Below are 20,273 nucleotides of genomic sequence, written 5' to 3' on the forward strand. Positions count from 1 at the left end.
TTAAACGTGGCGTATGACCACAAATAAAACGTCGAAAAATGGCGCCAACGCCGAGATTGCATTTTACGACGACTAGTGCGTGCCGTCGCGGAGAAGACTCTGGATGAGCTTGCGGTTCTTGACCTCCATGGTCATGGGCGCGAACGTGCATTCTTGCATCTCCTTTTGCCGAAGCTCGGCTTCGAGGCGACTCCGCTTGCCATCCCGCTGGCGATCTTGGTACGAGAGCTTGAACGGCGCAGGAATGGTGTACGCACGGGGGGTATACGACGTGCCAAAGACCTTGGCTTCGCGCTCCCTACCAAATTGCGCTTGAATCGTCGATTTCTTAAGGAAAGAGCGTACCGAAGCTCTTCTTCCTGGCGCTTGGCGCGCTGCTTGAGCTCCAAGAAGCGACTGAGACCGCGGACAACCACAGGCCGCGCGGCTGCTTCGCTGGCCGAGATGGGCTTGCGATTGATGGTGGGCTGGAAGGTACAACGCTGGAGCTCCTCAAACTCGAGGAGATGGCGCTTGTCTTCGAGCGACTGGCGCCGGCGCTCGCGGGTGCGCTCGATGGTTTGAATCACAGTCTAGAGTATATTGGCCTACGATGTTGACAAGTGGGCGTACCGCCGGGTTCCACACAGTCGACCGGTCGGCGTCGCCTTCCAGCGGTGTGATCGCCGGCCGGAACCGGCACTCGGCTTGCGTGCGTAGCTCCATTTCCTTGATGACACGCGACCGAATCGGCTTGGCCGCGTCACTCTACCAGGTCGCGACGTCCATGTGACCACTCGTCTCTCGTACAACTGCAGGTTACTTTGGCGAGCTTTTGAATCGGAGTCGCACGCCCCAAGGCTTTGGACACGTGGTTGAGCTTGGGCTGGTACGAGAATTTGTTGTAGTAGGCTTCTTCCAATCGCTTCTTTTGCTCGGCCTTCTTGCGCGGCTCCTGACAAAGCGCGCTCGTGTCGGCACGTCACAGAGCGCCAGACTGCGTACCGCGTACGTCATGCGATAGAGCTGCTCGGGCGTGCTCTCGGTCAGTCGCTTGGGCCGAGTGTGCTTGAGCACCTTCTCAGCGTTGCCGATACACGGCTGGAACGGCTGTTCGATCGCGTTGACTTTTTCTTCGAGGAGCATTTGGTGCTCCAATTTGTCGTCGCGTCGGTCTTGAAGCACACGCTGGCGCGTCACGAAGTCGAGCTACACGCCCATAGGCTTGCATGTCTCGCCATCGATCGTACCTTGAACTCTGGCTTGTGGTCGACGATCGAGTGGCTTCGCTCGTTGACCTGCGGCGCAAACGAGAGGCCTTGCTACACAGAGCACCCTCTTAAAAAGAGGACACAGCTACAGTCTACGCGTACCGCGGTCGTATACAACTCTTCGACAATCTGTCGCTTCTCAATATTGTCTTCGGCGTCTTGCGCCAAGCGGTCGGTCACGCTCAAGTGCCCGAGCTGCTGCGTGAGCTGGCGGCTCTTTTCGTTGATTGCCGGCACAAATGTGAGCTTGTCTTCGACCGACGTCGCGAGCTGCCGGAGCACCTCCTTCTGCAAGGCAGCATGAGATACACACATAGTACGACATCGCACTCGACCTTGCGGCGCTGGATCTCGGGAACCCGGTCCTGGATTGGTTTGTACTGCGTGTGGTCGACCATGGCGCGCGTCACGGCGTTGATTTTCGGCGTAAACGTGCACGTCGCGCGGACGCTGCGGTCTTCGAGTGCGCGCTTGACCTTGGCACGGAGCTCGTAGCGCAAGAGCCCGTCCCCGTACAGTCGTTCGGTGACGTCGTCGACCTTGACACGCTTCGGATTGGGGCTCATTTGCTGCTCGACAAACGCCATTTTGTTTGTCTTTCCGACATGTTTTTCGGGCGTCCGTTGCGCTATCGCAGCGTTCATTGGAGGCCGCAAGGACCGAATGTACCGTGGGCGTTGGGCGTGAACGTGCACGAACTCAGCGATGCGAGCTCCTGCTCCATCTTGAGCTTCTCACGCTTGGCGTACTCGGCGCTACGCGGCGCTGCCAGCTGCGAGAGGCGGCTAGGCCCCGTCGCTCGGACCTGCACATCCGTTGAGCGATACGAAGTCATTGGGCGACGTGCCTTGGAGCCTTTGTACGGCGTGGTCTTGGGGCGGAACGTGCACTCGGGATCCATTGGCGGCGACTAGGCAAGGACGGTTCAGTAGCTCTCACGTCGAGCGCAAGTCCTCTGTACATGCGAAGCTGTGCTGCGTTCGCGCGGCGCCGACGCTGCCCGCCGCTTTGCGATACCCTGTGCACGTAGGCATCAACCACCACATGCGCCCATGCATACCGTGGGAGGAGTGCCACTTTGACGACCAGCGGCAAAGTCAATGTCGAAGCGGACGGCTTTGGGCAGTGGCTTCGTGGGCGACGTATGGCTCGAGGTTACTGATGCTGGAGCACTCTGGTCATCTTCGTCGTCGACGTAGGTCGATGGCCTCCGTGGCAACGTCGCTGGAAGCTCCGAGGCAAAATACAGCGTGTCATCGCCTTCCTGAAGCTCCTTGAGAAAGCTCATATCATCATCTACGCATACATCGATAGATGCGTGCATTCTTCTGCAATAAGACAGCTGCGCACCACCGTTGTCATAGCCATCGTCGCTGTCGCTGTCGTAGGCTTTGCCATCGTCATTGTCGTAGGCGATGGCTTCGGTGAAGGACTGCTGTGTTGGCGACGGCAGCGGAAACCGCGCGGCCGTGTCCAAGAACGACGTGGTCCAGGGGAGATCGTCGCTCACGGTTGGCGTCTTCTTTCGTTCGAGGACACTGCGCCGCTCGTCCTGGAGCTTGGCGAGAATCTCCTTTCGGCGGGCCTCCGAGAGCTTGGGCGGCGTTGCGGCCGACGGCGGCGCGCTTCGTTGCTGCAGGTAAGCCTCGGCGAGCCGGATCTCGTCCTCCACTTGGCTCAGCGCGTCGTCGGCCATCGGCAAAAAATTGTTCAAAAAATTGTTCGATCTTGAGCGGCCACGTCTTGGAAAGTTCGACCGCACGGTGCGTATCCGGACATTTCCGGATGCCGTGGGCGCGTTGACACGCATGATCGAGGCACATGCTCGAGCTGCAGAGTCATACCGTGTCAGGTGACAGACTTAGGAGCTATAGTACAGGACACTGCTCACATAGCGAGGAGGAGTGGTGTACGCTGAAGTGTGCACATGTACTATGATTTGACGCTAGCTAAATTTAGGACGCACTTTGCATCAATAATGCCGCCGATGAACGACATTGTGATCGAGGAAGAGCTCCGGGACAACGACGTCGATGGCAACGTGACAGCCACGGCCAAGCGGACGCCAACACGGCTACCTACTCCGTTAGTCCGGAGTGCGACCGTCGGCGCCCTCGTTCCACCGTCATCCCTTACCAAGAGCCACAAGATGAAAACCAAAAAAGCACCGAAACAGAAAGGCGACCCTCAACAGAAGACCCGGCACAAAAAGACCTTGCACGACGCCAACTGGGACATTGGTCTGGTCAACAAAAGCTGGGAAATCCCGGCCGACGTCAAGGGCGCCCTGCCTGCGCTTGCACGCTCCAGCTTGCGACGCGCGAGCCGACCGAACACGGTGCCGCTCTCGGCCGAGGAGCGCTTTCTACATGCTACCAAGCTCGTCGTACCGACTCAAAAAGTCACAGGTAGACAAAGATTCAAGGTCACTCGGTTGCTGCAAGTGCTACTAGGCTTGCCACACGAGCTGCTTCCGGACGTCCCCATATACCTCGAAGATATCAAGGACGATATCCGCACCAAGCTCACGCCCGACGACCGCCGCAAGTACTGCCGTCGCGCCGAAACGAAGCTCTCCGTACTAGTGCATCTGGTAGGTACTTTGGCGATGCGGGCAAGCACGACATGCGCTTGGTCGCGGCCAAGCTTGGTCGACAAATGTACATGCACCATGGCAACCTCCCCGACTTTATCGCTGCGAATCCCGTGATCGAGCAGGTACCCACGTGTTGTCCCTTCCAGTGCCGACAATGTATTGGGTACAGCTGGAGGCTTCGGACGAAATCCATGGGCTCTTTTCTGGCCAGCTCTCGGCGCGGCACAAGTTCATTGCACTGAGCTTGGCGCAGAAGCTGCCGCTCTCGGTGCGCCTCTTGATCCGCAACACCGTGTCGCCGCACTTGAACGTGTCGCACATGGGCATGGGGGACGAGATGGCCAAGGTAACGACAATTGTCCACAATTCCTTGAAGACCCATCGAGGGTAGGTGTTTGCACAGTGTGTGCTGGAGCTGCCCATGGTCACGAGCCTCAACATACGCAACAACCGCCTCACCGACCCGGGCCTCGACGCCATCGTGAGTGTCGTCACCCACAAGCGCGACCTAGTCTGTCTCGATATTTCCGAAAACAAGGTCTATACTGTCGTAAATAAGGCCCTCATTTCTTATCCGAGCCTAGGTCGATGGCGATGCCGCCGCCGCCCTCGCCGAGGACGTGGGCTCCAAGCAGTGCGCACTCCAAGAGCTCTGCATGGCCACGTGCGACATTGACGATGGCGAAGTCCAAGGCTTTGCCAACGCCCTGCACACCAACACATCACTGATGACGCTCGTCTTGTCACGCAATCTCATTGGCAAGTCGGAGATGCTCAACGTCGTCCAGCCCGACCTGATCACGGGTGTGTCCGTTGCGATAGTTGAAGACTGTGACTATATGGAAGCGAATGGTAGGCGGCGAGGCCATTGCCAGCATGCTCTGCAACAACAACCGACTGACCAAGCTCGACTTGTCGTGGAATATGCTACGTCTCAACAGGTTTGATTTTTTTTTTGATATTTTCTGGTATATTTCTGAAAAAGTTTCTCAAAATGTTGACTAGCGCTGTTGAAATTGGCAAGGCGCTGGCGGTCAACAATGGCCTTCGGGAGCTCAATTTGGCCTACAACGCGTTCGGAAACCTCGGCACGCAGTCGGTGGGCATGGCGCTGCGTAAAAACAACTGCCTCCAAGTGCTGGATCTGAGGTGCGATACGCGAAACTCGATCGCTCAACTTCATGACATATATTGTTGCGTGTAGCCACAACAATATTCCTTGTGAAGCGGCGTTTGTGATTGCCCAAGCGCTCAAAGTGAACGACACTGTCACCAATATTGTCCTCGACGGGAATCCGCTGGGAAAGATCGGCGGCCAATCGCTGCTGCACGCCGTTGCGAGCACGGCCAACCACTCGCTGTCCATCTCGATGGCGAGTTGTAACTTTGACCTCTTTGACCCCAACACGTTCAACCCGGACGAAGCCACGGGCAACTACGACCTCGACATGAAGTACGTTTTTCGGCCTTGATACACTGATAGTTTGACACTGTATAGCATCCCGTACGAACGCTCGATCATGCTCGAGCTGCTGCGCTGTGCAGAGACCAAGACCGGCTGCAAGTTCATCTCCATCGTCCACGTTGTCGACAAGACATCGCGGCCGCTGCAGATCGAAGTCCGCGACGTCGTCACGGCCACGGGCGAGGTTTCTACAATGCCTGCGACGTCGCTGACGATGGAAATGTAGGCGCTTCGGCACCGCAACTCGGTCGCGCGCCGGGGCACACTTCTTCGTCGAACCATGTCCAAAGAGAGCCTCATCCAGCTCTTCCATGAGCTCGATAAAGACAACTCGGGCAACATTGATGCCAAGGAACTCGAAGACGGTGCGCCATCTTCATTGTGCAATAAGATCCTGTCTTATTTGCGACGACAACCAGGCATGGCCAAGATGGGCATCCCAACCGAGCCTGGGGAGGCCGCGCGCTTGATCTCTCGCTTCGACATTGACGGCTCGGGTCTGTTTCCGTTCAATAGAAACATGTCGGAAGACGACAATAGGCACTGTCGAAATCAACGAGTTTATCGAGCTCATGGCCGTCTTCGATGTCGCGCCGCGGCCCAAGAAGCAGATCGTGGACGCGCTTACAAACCAGCCCTTCGAGGTGCCGTCGGCCGGGCGGCTCGTTGTGGACTTTTTGGATTTGCACATTCCGACGGAGAGCACCGAGGCGCACACGCGCGAGTCGATAGCGCACCTGATTCGAAACCTCAAGGGCAACAACGCACACGTGCAAATGCTCTCGATCGCCAAAAATGGTACCCACGCTCGTTTAGTCGATCCTAGTAGGTACGAACTCGACATAGGCCTCTACTTTCGGGAGCGCGAAGCGCAGCTCATCATCGACTCGGTCCTCGACGGCAGCGACCTCGTCGAGGCCATGGCGTCCATACTGCCGCACATGATCGACGCATCGAATGCATGCCAGCTCATCGAATGCAACCTGGCCGACACGACCCAGCGTCTACGGTACACGTGCGCAGAATGAAAAAGATGGTGTCGAGGGTGATGTAGACTGCAGTATTCGTTGCGCTTTGCGTATGGCCCGATCGTCGGATTATGTTCGGGGCACTACCGCCTCGAGATGGCCGAGCCACTGGACCGTATCGCCGCCAAAAAGCTCATGGAGATCAGCAACAAGACGATGTTGTGGAAGAAGAAGTACGAGCTCCTCGACACGTCGCAGCACGCCAACTACCAGTGCTTCCGCAACGAAACGTTCAACGGCAAATCTGTCATCCTCGGTGCGTCCAACAAAGTCTCGTTTCCTCCATATCAACATTTTTGGATACATAGAAAATGCCTTTTGCGACAAAATCCCGAAATTTGGTGTTCTCGAGTTTGACTTTGTGCACATGGCGAGTCGACCCGTCGCGCAACAGAGTACGACGATCTATGGTCTATTGTTCAGAAGTCAAAATATCGCATTAGGTAAATTCCAATCGATCGAAGCCATGTCCGCAAAGCGCTTTGCGCAGTTCCTCGAGCGGATGCATGCTGTGGGCCTGGATCTCGAGCCGCACACGGAGCTGCCGCGGGCGTACGGCACGCTCACACCAAATGTCTTTGAGCACCTTCTCAAGATGCAGCGCAACGCGCAGTACAACGACTACTCGTCGGGCCTCGCGGCCTTTGCCGAGGTCGAGCTCCACGGCGTCAAGGTCAGAGTTGTCCATTTCGTTTATAAAGCTATCGCACTGGAACAGATGACGATCTCGGTCCGGCGTCTCATCATGGAGCTGCAGTACCTGTTGTCGTCGCGCTGGATCAGCGTCAAACAGTGCCTTCGCGTGCTCTGCATGTGGCCGCGGGCGTTCAAAGCCGCGCGCGTCGACGTGATTTTGCTGCTCATTGACCGCATTGTCGACCTCTACAGCGTGCCGCAGGTTCGAATCCAGTCGTGGACATGCTTTTATGAAACAATATTTAGCTATTTGCGCTACTGACCGAGCGAGAGTTGGCCGAGCTCATCTTTCGCTATGGCTGGCTCAATCTGTGGTCGCCGCTCGTGCCTGACATTTACTACGAGCTCGACATGGCCATCTACGAGCAGCGCGAAGTCGCCAAGATGCTCGTGGCACTCGCACTCGCGGAACCTGCACGCGCTAATTCTCTCGACCAATTACAGATCCTTACTTCCGATGTGGTAGGGCGACAATTGGCTCAACGAGACGTACGGCTGGAGTCGCGGCGACCCGATTCCCGGCTGGCAGCTCAACCAGAGCTGGCTTGGCGAAAACGCCTTTCCAGAGAAAGGCTACTTGACCCTTCACTACTACTCGGGCGCCGACCTCGGCTGCGGTGCGTCGTCTTTGAAATGTATCAAAGTATCAACCTATCACATCGACGTAGGACCGGTCTGGCATGTGCGCGTCAACTTGTGCAAGCGCGTGCTCTCGATGGCCCCCGAAGGCGCCAAGCTGCAAGAGTTCATCCACCACTCGACGCAGCTCGAGCTGCGCACGGTGCGCGACTTTACAGCGCGCCCCGCGGCCACGAACCCGCCGACAGCCGCCAAGCGCAAGTAGAGAACCGTTTGACTTTGGTTTGAATGACACATCCACACTACTTTGTGCACCATGTTGCAGTTAGTCCGTTGACAAGCATCGACTAGCATGTCGGGGTTAATCTACTAGCAAGTCGTAGTAGGTAGTCTACGGACATTGGTCCGTGAGAGGCGCCTTAGACGACGCTGTCGTCGTCGGCTCGTTTTTTGAGAAGAATGATGAGGACCCGGACGAAGAGGTTGACAAAATCTGGCAATAAGATCTGAGTGGACGGTATGAGATGCTAGCGGTACCGAGGAAGAGCTCGAACGCATGGCCAATCACATTGTCGTCGCCGCTGCTGGCCTTCTCCACAATGAGCTGCGTATCAAAGAGCACGTAGAAGCAAAAGAGCAGAAGACCGCCATACTACACGATGTCAGGCTCCGCGAAGGAGTGCATGAGGACGTACGAGCTCGAGCGAGTACATGGCAGCCGAGCGCACAAAGGTGTTGACGAGTGCTATAAGGACAAGGCCTAGGATCGCAGACCCAGCAAACGCGCCAAGAAACAAGTAGGTGCGCCGGCGCTCTACGCGACACTTGTGGCATCCGAGACGAGCGAAGCCACGTACCGAGGAGCGCACTCAGCGTGAAGCAGCCAAAGACGACGGTCGAGCCAACACTAACAATCACCACGTATAAGACACGTGGAAGTGAGAGGAGGGTATCGTACAAGGCCATGGCGACAATCGAGGCGTCTGTGGCGAGGGCGTGTTGCACGAGCCCGCCGAGGTTGGCGCCCCAGCAAGTGGCGAGTGTCAAGAGCACGCAGAGCCGCAGTGCAAACTTGGCTTTCGGCACAAGGTACAGCGCGAGCACGAGGACAAAGACGAGAATGGCCGTGGTGTAGCCGGCGAGACCGCACGCGATGTCGAGACCGACGCCGGCCGCGGCGGCACCGACCGCGGCTGCGAGCGTCACGTAGACGCGCACGAGGTGGCGCTGGACGCGCGGCTCAATGTCGTTGGTTGAAAGGAGCGCGGCGAGGTCAAAGCCGCCGACGGCGACGGGCTTGACGACCTCCGTGACCTTGCTCTGCATCTCTTCGGAGCGTAATGGCTTCCGTGGATGACCAACGGTAGTCCGGATACGACTGTCCGGATAACCATGCGTGTCAACGGCTATTGCACACTATTTCGGTATGCAAGACAGTAGCACCTGCGCGACCATCCCTGGGCTCCTTTGGGTGCGGCACCGGATGGGTTTCGCGGTCGTCGCGCCGCCACGGAAGCTCAAGAAGCCTAGTACCCTGCGAATTGCAAACAAGAGAGGAGCTGCAAAGACCTCGCTCTCGATGCGACCAACGACGGGCGTTGCACGGTCGGCTCATGCTCTTGGGCTCTTAGGTCGGACGCCACCACAGTGGCCGACTGCTGCTGGACCCATGCGCAGGGATGACGTACCACCTGCTTTATATTCCTGTCATGTACACGACGCAAGACGCAAGCGTGGTCGACCCCCCTCTGCACGACTGACGCGTGCCTACTTCAGCACAGAGCAGCGAGCTCGACTACATGCTGACCACGGTTGTAGTCATACAAGGGACTCGGTGCTGGCTGCTTGTACATTGTTCGGGTTGCCGCCACAGTTGCTAGAGCATCGCGGCAAGGAGCAGCTCTTCACGTGGTGTCCCATAGGCTGATCAGGGATGTGCTGGCTATTCGCTATTAATAAGGGGCTATCTTGGGCCACACAAGCTGGCCCAGGTACGACCCAAGACGACGGTGTACATGTAGTTCGTGGTGCTCATGGCCTATACTGCCACCGTGCACCAGTGATTTCTGCCCCCTTTCCGGTCTCGTTATCCGGCAGAGCGCGATCCGCCGCGCGAGTAGCTTCGCCATCGATCGCCGGCGACGGTTCGACGTGGCACGTGGTGCCAACGGCGCGATCTTTTTGAAGGACCGTACGCTCGCAGACGTGAAATAGTGTACATTCCTAAATCGTGTAGGCCAAAATCCAAAAACCTTTCCAAAAGCATATATGTTGTGAGAGGTTTCCGCTGCAACTTCAAGGTCGTCAGTTTTCTGGGACCTGCGTACGCTCGCACAAAAGGCAAAGATCGGTTCCAGCGCCATCATATTGCAACTCGCCTCGTCCTCCGCAGCACCATGAGCCCCAAGCAGAACATCGCGCGCGGTATTGGCCGCCTCTCCAACATGGTCCTCTCCAAGGGCAAGGGCTCGTTCGTCTGGAACACCGAGGGCCAGAAGCTGCTCGACTTTACCTGCGGCATTGGTGTCACCAACTTGGGCCACTGCCACCCCAAGGTCACGCACGCCGTGCAGCAGCAGGCCGCCACGCTTGTCCACGGCCAAGTACGTCCTTCCTTTCCTTATCATATGTGAATGCTCATGAAATCGCACAGGTCGGCGTCGCATACCACGAGCCGATGCTCAAGTACGTCTCGTCGCTGCTGCCCGTGCTGCCCAAGACGCTCGACTCGCTTTTCTTTGCGTCCACGTACGTGCAACGACGTTGCATAGATCATGGTGCGAGTCGTCTTGCTGTCTAGTGGCGCCGAGGCGGTCGAGAACGCGGTCAAGCTCGCGCGCCAGGCCACGGGCAAGTCGAACGTGATCGTCTTCCAGGGCGGCTACCACGGCCGGTCGTTTGGCACAATGTCGCTCACGACGAGCAAGACGATCTACAGCGCCGGCTTTGGCCCGCTCTTGAGCAACATCACGACCGTGCCCTTCCCGTATGCGCTCCATAGCCCCGCCACCGACGAAGGTAGATCGACCTTGGCAATGGGCGCGCCGTTCAAACACTGTATCATGTAGAAAGCTGCGTCAACTACTGCATCGCCGAGCTCGAGCTTGCGTTCAAGCAGCGCTGCGCGCCCAAGGACACGGCGGCGATCCTGATTGAGCCCGTCATGGGCGAGGGCGGCTACGTGCCGGTGCCCAAGGCCTTCATGCACGCGCTTCGCCGCCTCTGCGACGAGCACAACATCCTCCTCATCGCCGACGAGGTGCAATGTGGCTTTGGTCGCACGGGCTCGATGTTTGCGATCGACGGCCTCTACAACGTGACGCCCGACATCCTCGTCATGGCCAAGGGCATCGCCAACGGGTACCCGCTCAGCGCGATTGCGAGCCGCCGTGAGCTCACGGACCTCCAGGTACGCTGCATGCTTGTTCGAGCGCAAATCCAACATGTATATGATGTAGCCGCCGGGCTCGATGGGTGGCACCTACGCCGGCAACGCTGTCGCGATCGCCGCTGCCTCGGCGACCCTCGAGGTGTTCGAGGAGGAGCGCATCTTGGAGAACACGCGCGTGCGTAGCGAGCAGCTCATGCACGGCCTCGAGCGCCTCAAGGCCAAGTACCCCGTCCTGGACGTGCGCGGCGCGGGTCTCATGCTCGCGATGGAATTTGACGAGACGGCGGCGCCTGGCACGGCGGCGCGCGTGTGCCAGAGCTGCGTCGACAAGGGCATGCTCCTCCTCTCGACGAGCGTGTACGAGACGCTGCGCTTCATCCCGCCGCTCAACATCTCGGCCGACGAAGTCGCTTTGGGCCTCGACATCCTCGACGCCGCGTTGGCCGACGTCTTTGGCGAACAGCCCATCTCCCGCGTCGCGTAGAGCCACATAGAACTTAGATATCGTTGTCGTTTGCATTTGCATACCCTCTAAAGACTACTCCATGGATACCAGTCTTCTTGCACCTCCACCGTACGCGCAAGTCTGCACACACGAACCCTCACGACGGCACATGGCTCGAGGGTGGTCGCTGGCATGGCCCCACAAGAGAGCCTTCGCGCTCGACGAGCTCGAGGCGACGACGAGGCTTTGGCATCGCTCACGCCCACGACGCTCTGATGACGATCAATACACGCAATGCTCTTGCCTCGATCGCAAGCGGTCCTGGAATCCCAGCTGTGCCAGCGCGTCGCCAAAGCATCGACAGCCGCAGTGTCGGAGCTGTACGTTTGGTTGGCTTGCTGTGTATGGCGAGGTGACTCAACTGCTCGTGCTTGCACTCAGGTCCAGTGGCTCGAGCGCCTCTGGCCAAGAAGATCACGCGCCAGTGATGAACAAGACGCTTAACGTCCCAGTAGTCCACAGAGAAGCGATGCTCTGACGCTGCAAGCAAGAGACGAGAAGAAGAGTGCAACAGATTTAGATAGATTACAAGACAGGCGGCGACTTAGTGGTGGAAGAGGCGGACGCCCGAGAAGGTCATCGTGATGCCGTACTCGATGCACGCCTGCTTGATCTCGTCGTCGCGGTTGCTGCCACCGGGCTGCGTGATGAACGAGACGCCGAGCTTGGCCGCGTGGTCAATACCGTCACGGAACGGGAAGAAGGCGTCCGAGGCGAGCGAGACGCCCGTGAGCTGCCCCACAAAGGCGTCCTTCTCGGCGACGGTGAGCGGCGCGGGCACCGTCTCAAACTGCGCGTCAAAGGCCGCCTTCTCGACGGGCGCCATGTCGCCCTCGATGTAGCGGACACGCGCGTTCACACGCTCTTGGCGCTTGACCGACGGCTTGAAGGCGAGCGCGGCGACCTTGGGGTGCTGGCGGAGGTGCCACACGGCCACCTTGCGACCCGCGAGCTTGACGCAGTCGACACGGCTCTGCTGGCCGGCGCCGACACCGACCATCTGGCCGTCCTTGGCGTAGCCGACCGAGTTACTCTGCGTAAACTTGAGCGTGATCGCAGCGAGGATGAGGTCGCGCTTGGCCGCGTCCGTGAGCGGCGCGCAGCTCGTCTGGACGTCGGCGACGTGCGAGTGGTTGAAGAGCACGTCGTTCCGGCGCTGGGCAAACGTCATGCCGTACACCTCACGGTACTCCATAGGCGGAGGCACAAAGGCGGCGTCGGCCTCGAGCACGATGAACTTGCCGCCCTTCTTGGCCGCGAGGATCTCGAGCGCCGCGGGCTCGTAACCGGGCGCGATGATACCGTCGCTGACCTCGCGCTTGAGTACCTTGGCGGTGGCCTCGTCGACAATGTCGCTGACAGCGACGAAGTCGCCAAACGAGCTGAGCGGGTCGGCGTTGCGCGCGCGAAGGTACGCGACCGAGAGCGGCGTGAGCTCAATGTTACCCACTTCGTAGGCCGCCTTGAGCTTCTCGTCGAGGGGCACGTAGACAGCGGCACCGGCCGGCGAAACGTGCTTGAAGGACGCCGCGGCCGGGAGGTGGAGCGCCTGGCGCACTTCAGCCACGAGCTGGTACGCGTTGGCCGCATCGAGGAGGTTGATGTAGCCGGGCGTGCCGTTGAGGACCTTGAACGGCAGCTTCGAGCCCTTGATCGTCATGATGGACGCCGGGTTCTGGTGCGGGTTGCAGCCGTACTTGAGCGGAAGCGCGGGCTCATACACACGCGTGACTTCGTCCGAGGTCTGGCCGAGCTGCGCGTTGAACCACTTGGAGATCTGCGTGTCGTAGTGAGCCGAGAGCGTAAAGGCCGCCGCGGCGCAGCGCTTGCGGAACGCATGCGTCGTGCCCGTTTGGTTGGCGCTCATCTCGGCGACAAGGTCCATGTACTGCGACGGCGACGTGCAGATGACGACGCTCGCGTGGTTCTTGGCCGACGAGCGGAGCATCGACGGGCCGCCAATGTCAATGTTCTCAATGCACGTCTCAAAGTTGCCGCCCGACGCGACCGTGGCTTCGAACGCATACAGGTTGAGGACCATGAGGTCGATGTTCTTGATGCCATGCTTGGCCATGTCATCTTCGTGCTGCTTGTTGCCGCGGACGCCGAGGAGACCGCCGTGGATCTTGGGGTGGAGCGTCTTGACGCGGCCATCCATCATCTCGGGCGACTGCGTGTACTCCGAGACGTCAATGACCTGGAGGCCAGCCTCGCGCATGGCCTTGGCCGTGCCACCCGTCGAGAGGAGCTCGACGCCATGGGCCGCGAGGTACTTGGCGAGGTCGAGGAGGCCGGTCTTGTCCGAGACCGAGAGGAGCGCCCGGCGGATGGGCACGACGTCCTTCGTCGCGCTGGCAACGGCGGTGATGATGTGGGCCATGGCGGAGGAAGAGATCCAAATGGAGAATGAGTCAACCCTCGGCGATCTTTGAGCGGGTATCCGGATACAACCGCCACATCTTCAACCGAACCCCGCACAACGTATGGTTCGAGCCAAGTGCCAGTCGTTTGGCGCTTTCGTATCCGGACGATTAAAGTTTGAGCCAATGAGAAGCGGCGAAAATCCGATTTGGTTTCATCATCACCCGAGCGGACGCTCCGAGGATGATGTATACGAAGGCAGCGCCGATGTGCGCCCTTCGTGGACGTCTGCCGACGATCGCATGGCACCGATGACCCAGACATCAATGGATGCATGCTTCATGCCGCATGATCCTAGCCTCATGGGCCATGGGCGCCAGGGCTACGGCGCTGAAGGTGACGACGGAGCGGGTGCTGCGCGTGGTACCGGCAGCAGACATGGCAGCCACCAGCTGCCACGAGCAACGAACGCGTCGACTGGCATGTGGCAAGCGTAGGCCATGCATCGTCGAAGCGTATACAGCGCTTATGTAGGCGAACGATAGAACGATGCGCTCTTGTATTTGTCGTCGTCCATCATGGATGTGCAGTCCATCGACGATGACGCATGCAAGTTGACCCGATGACCGTGCCATTGCCGAAGGGTCTGGCGATGGCAATAATGAGCGAGGAGGATGGACGCGACGAGATGATGGCATGGCATGGCATCTGCGGGGCGTCGTTCAAGCTTCAACCTGCCGCCTATCAGGAGCAGCCCTCGTGGCAGCCCAGCTGCGTCGCGCTTGCGATGCACCGACGCATCGCCACGTCATGGAGACCCGAAAAGACAGCGTGATCAAGACAAGGAAGGTCGTTGTTTCATACTTTTCTTAAGAGAAAACGTGCAATGGAGGTGGAGTGCCTAAATTCGACAAGCTATGTAATCAATATCTTTGGCGCTGGCTGGGCAGCTTGTTCGGGTCGCTGAGATCGCCGTTCGACGCGACGCGGGGGGCCACATATAATCTATCGTCACGATTGCCGGTGGCGTACCCGGGCTGTTGCATCTGCTGCATCTGCTGCATCTGCTGCATTTGTTGCATCTGCTGCATCTGCTGCATTTGCTGGAGCTCGGCCGAATCCTTCGAGTCTTCCCGGACGTACAGCCGGCCCGAGTTGACGCGCATGTCTTGGCGCATCGGCTCCATGCGCGACGATCGCTGTTGCGAGTCGATGGGGTTGCCCGTCGGTGGCGCAGCCGTGGCACCCGTAGCCGGCTGCGGCGGCGCACCCGTGGCGCTGCCGCTGCCGTCCCGCTCTCTCCGGCCGTTTTGCTACAGGAAAAAATCCATGAGTAGGTGCCCATGAGCAGTGCAGCAACAACGTACCAAGTTGAGGACCGTCCAGTCGAACATCGCGTCAAACTGGAAGCCCTTGCGAAAGAAGAGCTCCTTGAAGAGGCGCTTGAGGTACGCATAGTCGGGCTTGTCGTCAAAGCGAAGGGCGCGCGTGTACTCAAAGTAGGCGCGGAACTCGGCGGGGTAGCCCTTGCAGAGCACTTCGATCGGCGTGTTCATCTTCTTCTCCATGATGCGCTCGTACTTCTGCTTCTTCGTGTTGGCCTTGAGGCCCTGCCACGGAAGCGAGCCGCGGATGAAGTACATGAAGACGTAGCCAAGCGACTCGAGATCGTCGCGGCGCGACTGCTCAATGCCAATGTGCGTGTTGATCGACACGTAGCGCGCCGTGCCCGTGAGGTTCTTATTCTCCCGGTACGGGATGTGCTGGTGCGTCTTGGGGTCGCGGTACTTCTTTGCGAGACCAAAATCGATCACGTGGCAGATTTGCGCACGCTTCCCGAGCCCAATGAGAAAGTTGTCGGGCTTGACATCGCGATGAATGAAGTTCTTCGAGTGGCAGTACTCGAGCCGGCAAAGGAGCTGGTCCGCAATCATGAGCACGGTTTTGAGCTGGAAGCGGCGACCGCAATAGTCAAAAAGGTTCTCGAGCGACGGGCCGAGGAGGTCAATGACCATGACGTTGTACTCGCCTTCGACGCCAAACCAGCGGATGTTCGGGATGCCCACTACACCAGCATGAGCTACGGAAGCTTCTTGCGTCGACGACGTACAGCCGCCGTTGAGGATCTTGTAGATCTTGGATTCGTAGAGAAGCTGCGGGTGCTTGCTCTTGACCGACTCGAGCTTGATCGCGACTTCTTCGCCCGACGTCATGTTGGTGCCGAGGTAGATGTCGCCAAACGAGCCGCTTCCAATCTTGCGGCCGAGGCGAAACTTCTTGCCGACGCGGAGCTCAAGGGAGCTCTCTCGTTGCGATGCCATGCTTCCTACGGTCCGCATGAGGTCGGGTCCCGGCCTCGCCGTGGCGTACCTTGTTACAACCGCACTTACTGACGCAGGGAGATGACCTAGACGGAAGGGTTCCATGAGCCATCCCCAGGGGCGCGGAGGATGGGACGTACGGGGGAGGAGGTCGTCGGGTGGTCTTGCGTCGTCGGGGCCTCTGAGGAGCAGGGAGGACCCAAGTACCGAAGAATGAACTGGGCAGTCTCCTGAGCAAAATGCAAACAAGCAAAGAACTTCACGAAATAAGTAACGCGTTGGCTCACGCTGCTTTTTTCCGCGCACTCAATTCCGCATACAAACCTCGAGTGAATCGCGTGAAAAAGTAAAAAAAAGCAAGGGTACGGTCGGCGCGATGGGTCAAAAAATCGGCCGCCATTTAATTCCCCACCAGCGTCCATACAAACCCCAAGCTGTTGCATGCCGCCGCCACTCCACATACAAAGACCAAGTCGATTGGCGAGGGGCGGCGATAAAAATATCGAAAGGCGTGCCAGCTGGCCCATTATTAAATTCGCGCCACACATTTTTATAGGCCCCGATCTCGGCGTTAACGACCAACGAAATCGCTCTCTTTTTAATTGCCATGCGGCTTTCGAATTAAATGACAGGCGATTTGACAGACGCTTTGAGTTTTGCGTATTTTATTTCACGACCGGGACAGGACGCACGGCCTTTCGCAGGAGCGTCACGCCAAGGGGCACCCGACGACAGCCACGACACCAAGTGCCTTCACGCAATCAAGAGCGTCTTCGGACGGGCAGTAGCGGCGCCGCAAAGAACTGGACGAAGATCGTAGTCGCGCCGTGCAATCTGGATCTGGCCCGGAAGAGTAGCCACGTGCGGACAGATAGATCGAGATCGAAAGTTGAGGGCGAGCCGACCGGTTGAACTTGGCCACCTCGGTGTTGCGCACGCGCTGGCTCCAACCGACCATCATTCGCACTCGACGACGAAAGCGCGCGCAACGTCCGACACGAAATGGCTGCGCCGCTCGAGGCCATCGTTGCCGCGTACTTTGCTCCCGATCGCTTGTTGCCAGAGACCTGGGCGCGCCTGTTGAGCCTGACGCCAAGCGCAGCGACGAGCTTTTGCCAGCAACTGGTTACTGACAACGATGCCGATGGTCCCAACCCGACACGGTTGCCACCACTCTCGTACGTTGGCATGTGGCCAAACGCCTACTACAAGCTGCTTGCAAGGTGTCTCTGGGTGTGGCAGACAACGGGCGTCTGCCCTGTCTTGACGCAGCTGCCACCACCGGTCGATGGCGTCGTCGAGGACACGGGTCCTCGAGACCGTTTGGCGACGATTCCGTTGGCCATTGTGGAAGACCTCGGCACGACGACACGTATGGACGCATTTGTGGTGGCGATCGGAGGCGCGCGCGGCATCGTCACGCTGCTCGGAGTTCGCTGCACGGCGGGCAGTCAGGTGCTCGTCCCGCCGACGGCCGCCGTCTGCATGGACGCCTTCAACCGCAAGCATGGCGACGCAAACTCCAAGTCGAAGCTCACGATCGGCGGCCGCCAGTGGACCAAGCACGCGCAGCGCAGCTTGGACGGGTGGTGGGGTGTCAACAAAGGCTCGGAAGCCCAGAAAAACGCACTCGGCGAGGCCAAGGTCCGCGACATCATGGCGAGTATGGTCTGGATGAACACGCACGGGCTGCCGAACGGGCCCATCGTGCTCGAGATCCGGCAGAAGGACGGCTACGGTGCACGCTGGGGGTGCGTCGACGGCGACGTGCACTTTCGCGGGTTCGTCGAGCCCTACATGGCCGACGGCCACGCCGTTGGCTGGGTGCATTGACCGGATAAAGATTCATTTTCATTCATCCATGCACCTCATCTCGCGTTTCAAAGCTGCCAGCCGTGTGTGCCTGTATACGGACGTGGCGTCGCAGCTGTGCCACCTCGGTTGCGCTCCGTGCAGAGAAACCCAGGCCGATCCTATCTCGGTAGCCGTCGAGAGGCGCGACGAGCCCGTCGTCAGCAGCGTGTCTCCTGATGGCGGCCGCGTCCGGCTATCCGTGTAGCTAATGCTGCGAAGCGGTAGCTCGACACGGCTCGACCGCTACGTATACAACGACGACGCTGGGGTATGCAGCGACGACGGGAACCGACGATTGCGTGTCGAGTGGAGCGCCATAGACAGAGACGCCATGTGTGGCCGCATAGGCGGGCAGAGGATGGTCGACGAGCCCACGACGTCGCGTCTGCATGCTAGCAGAGTCGTTCGAGCCTCATGAGGCAACAACGCCATGACGGGAGCTATGACGGGGCACGCCCTGGGATCTTCCTGGACCTGTAACAATGGATATTAAATTATACGAGTCGCGGTCGCATATTCGCCCCTCATCGCAAGCAAGAAAATGGGGCTCGAGACGTTCGACCTCGAGGCCGTCGCGTCCAAGTACGCGGGCGTCAACCGCGTCCGCCACCTCCTGTTCATCGTCGAGTATGGCAAGACGTGCGTCCTGGACCCCGAGAGCAAGCGCGGTACGGCCATGTGCTCGGCGAAATGAAGGCTAATTCTGCTTCTTCCTGGCTGTCTAGCGGTGTGTCTCCAGTACGCCAAGGATGCGCTGCGCATGCTCCTCGCCGAGCTCGAGACGACCAAGACGGCGGCCAACACGACCTTGTACCGCGAGCTCACAACCAAGTACGCCGACTTGCTCCCGCTCGACTTCAAGGTGGACGCGGCGTTTGTGGACGCGGCGACGCGTGCCAACAACAGCCGCCACGAGCGCCTCGAGCAAGAGCTCAACTCGTACAAGTCGAGCTTGATCAAGGAAAGCATTCGCGTACGTTATCCTCCTCCTTCTCCTTCGTTGGCGTCGTCCTCATGCGATGCGTCATGTAGATTGGCCACAACGATCTCGGCGAGTTTTACTACCGCATGGGCGACCTCCCGTCGGCGTTGCGCAGCTTTGCCCAGGCGCGCGACTACTGCACGTCCGACAAGCACATTTCTGAGATGTGTTTCAACGTCATTCGCGTACGTCCATGGCTCGTCGTACGACCTCGTCATGCTCGCATCTAGGCGTCGGTGCACCTCAAGAACTTTGGCAACGTGACCAACTACCTCATCAAGCTCGAGCAGTCGGCCGTCGAGAGCGACGCCATGTACGTGCCATCCATCCTCCTATGCAAGCAGGCTCACGCGATGCTAGTTTTGCCACCAAGATCGCTGCGACGCATGGCCTCGTGCACCTCACCAACAAAAAGTACCACACCGCAGCGCTCAAGTTTACGTCCTGCAACGTCGAGATTGGCTCGACCTTCAACGAGGTGCTGCATGCCGAAGACATTGCGCTCTTTGGCGGTCTCTGCGCACTCGCCACGTTTGACCGCAACGAGCTCCGCGACAAGGTGCGCCTCCCCACGCTTACGCCGAGGATGCTTACGCCGCTTCTCTCTATATCTGTAGGTCATTCAGAGCCCGTCGTTCAAGGCGTTCCTCGAACTTGTGCCCCGCCTCCGCGAAATGATCCATGCATTCTACAGCAGCCAGTACGCTTCGTGCTTGCGCACGCTTGGCGAGATGCAGGAGGAGTGGGCGCTCGACATGAACCTCTCAAACCACGTCGGCGAGCTCGCCAAGGAGATCCGCCACCGGGCGATCGTCCAGTACTTCTTCCCGTACCTCTCGGTCGACATGCGGGAGATGGCCGACACCTTCAACACGACGCCGGACGCGCTTGAAGACGAGCTGCGCGACTTAATCCTGCGCGGCAAGATCCACGCGCGCATCGACAGCCACAACATGGTGCTCCTCGCCCACGAGGCCGATGTGCGCGCCAAGGCGTATGCGAACGCGCTCGCGGTCGGCCGCCAGTACACGGCCGACACCAAGGCCGCGCTCTTCCGCATGAATTTGATCAAGAACAACATGGTGGTGGGCGCCAACGACGGCGACGCGACGCTCGGCTAAGGACCGGTAGTGACCCCATGGAAACCCATCCTCCCGCTCTTCTCCCATCAATATGCATTCCAGGCCTTGCATGCCCAAATTCACGAGGTAGACAGGACATGTTGGAGGAAGCGGAATTGGTAGC

At 59.0% G+C, this 20,273-nt stretch overlaps 8 protein-coding genes across 9 annotated transcripts; 4 read left to right on the forward strand and 4 right to left on the reverse strand.

Annotated features, from left to right (window-relative positions):
- Positions 1-30: 30 nt before the first annotated feature.
- On the reverse strand, positions 31-2,965 carry SDRG_07858 (hypothetical protein). Its single transcript, XM_008613714.1, has 13 exons — positions 2,601-2,965; positions 2,311-2,546; positions 2,212-2,268; positions 2,098-2,160; positions 1,920-2,055; positions 1,586-1,878; positions 1,353-1,538; positions 1,230-1,301; positions 985-1,188; positions 803-934; positions 613-747; positions 346-572; positions 31-298 (listed from the first exon to the last, which is right to left on the reverse strand). Exons 1-13 carry the CDS (start codon positions 2,944-2,946, stop codon positions 73-75), a joined length of 2,313 nt encoding a protein of 770 aa, XP_008611936.1. The 5' UTR covers positions 2,947-2,965; the 3' UTR covers positions 31-72.
- A 141-nt stretch (positions 2,966-3,106) lies between these two features.
- On the forward strand, positions 3,107-7,931 carry SDRG_07859 (hypothetical protein). Its single transcript, XM_008613715.1, has 22 exons — positions 3,107-3,159; positions 3,210-3,658; positions 3,704-3,797; positions 3,848-3,968; positions 4,016-4,192; positions 4,238-4,384; positions 4,431-4,650; positions 4,703-4,787; positions 4,852-4,995; positions 5,051-5,299; positions 5,345-5,495; positions 5,538-5,676; positions 5,731-5,808; positions 5,852-6,109; positions 6,158-6,320; positions 6,366-6,595; positions 6,648-6,734; positions 6,783-7,012; positions 7,058-7,237; positions 7,282-7,449; positions 7,502-7,652; positions 7,704-7,931. The coding sequence occupies exons 2-22, from the start codon at positions 3,229-3,231 to the stop codon at positions 7,877-7,879; spliced, it is 3,678 nt and encodes a 1,225-aa protein (XP_008611937.1). The 5' UTR covers positions 3,107-3,159; positions 3,210-3,228; the 3' UTR covers positions 7,880-7,931.
- On the reverse strand, positions 7,892-8,969 carry SDRG_07860. Of its 2 annotated transcripts, XM_008613717.1 has the most exons (6): positions 8,573-8,945; positions 8,472-8,521; positions 8,310-8,428; positions 8,152-8,266; positions 8,014-8,107; positions 7,897-7,961 (listed from the first exon to the last, which is right to left on the reverse strand). In XM_008613717.1, exons 1-5 carry the CDS (start codon positions 8,938-8,940, stop codon positions 8,034-8,036), a joined length of 726 nt encoding a protein of 241 aa, XP_008611939.1. In that variant the 5' UTR covers positions 8,941-8,945; the 3' UTR covers positions 7,897-7,961; positions 8,014-8,033. The 2 variants fall into 2 exon arrangements, with proteins under 2 accessions (XP_008611938.1, XP_008611939.1); XM_008613716.1 differs by having other exon boundaries at positions 7,892-8,107; positions 8,573-8,969.
- A 966-nt stretch (positions 8,970-9,935) lies between these two features.
- Positions 9,936-11,577, forward strand: SDRG_07861 (hypothetical protein). The gene is made up of 5 exons (XM_008613718.1): positions 9,936-10,217; positions 10,268-10,362; positions 10,415-10,632; positions 10,683-11,023; positions 11,073-11,577. The coding sequence occupies exons 1-5, from the start codon at positions 10,011-10,013 to the stop codon at positions 11,487-11,489; spliced, it is 1,278 nt and encodes a 425-aa protein (XP_008611940.1). The 5' UTR covers positions 9,936-10,010; the 3' UTR covers positions 11,490-11,577.
- Positions 11,578-12,010: 433 nt separating this feature from the next.
- On the reverse strand, positions 12,011-13,908 carry SDRG_07862 (phosphoribosylaminoimidazolecarboxamide formyltransferase/IMP cyclohydrolase). Its single transcript, XM_008613719.1, has one exon. The coding sequence runs from the start codon at positions 13,888-13,890 to the stop codon at positions 12,055-12,057; it is 1,836 nt and encodes a 611-aa protein (XP_008611941.1). The 5' UTR covers positions 13,891-13,908; the 3' UTR covers positions 12,011-12,054.
- Positions 13,909-14,703: 795 nt separating this feature from the next.
- On the reverse strand, positions 14,704-16,447 carry SDRG_07863 (CK1/CK1/CK1-D protein kinase). The gene is made up of 5 exons (XM_008613720.1): positions 16,333-16,447; positions 16,242-16,278; positions 15,982-16,197; positions 15,239-15,936; positions 14,704-15,184 (listed from the first exon to the last, which is right to left on the reverse strand). The coding sequence occupies exons 3-5, from the start codon at positions 16,190-16,192 to the stop codon at positions 14,795-14,797; spliced, it is 1,299 nt and encodes a 432-aa protein (XP_008611942.1). The 5' UTR covers positions 16,193-16,197; positions 16,242-16,278; positions 16,333-16,447; the 3' UTR covers positions 14,704-14,794.
- A 388-nt stretch (positions 16,448-16,835) lies between these two features.
- Positions 16,836-18,107, forward strand: SDRG_07864 (hypothetical protein). Its single transcript, XM_008613721.1, has one exon. It carries the CDS (start codon positions 17,195-17,197, stop codon positions 18,023-18,025), a length of 831 nt encoding a protein of 276 aa, XP_008611943.1. The 5' UTR covers positions 16,836-17,194; the 3' UTR covers positions 18,026-18,107.
- Positions 18,108-18,384: 277 nt separating this feature from the next.
- Positions 18,385-20,236, forward strand: SDRG_07865 (hypothetical protein). The gene is made up of 6 exons (XM_008613722.1): positions 18,385-18,714; positions 18,772-19,019; positions 19,079-19,213; positions 19,259-19,341; positions 19,389-19,587; positions 19,646-20,236. The coding sequence occupies exons 1-6, from the start codon at positions 18,588-18,590 to the stop codon at positions 20,147-20,149; spliced, it is 1,296 nt and encodes a 431-aa protein (XP_008611944.1). The 5' UTR covers positions 18,385-18,587; the 3' UTR covers positions 20,150-20,236.
- The last annotated feature ends 37 nt before the right edge of the window (positions 20,237-20,273 follow it).

The sequence above is a fragment of the Saprolegnia diclina genome (assembly GCF_000281045.1).
Source record: "Saprolegnia diclina VS20 unplaced genomic scaffold supercont1.23, whole genome shotgun sequence".
NCBI classification, from domain to species: Eukaryota; Oomycota; class Saprolegniomycetes; order Saprolegniales; family Saprolegniaceae; genus Saprolegnia; species Saprolegnia diclina.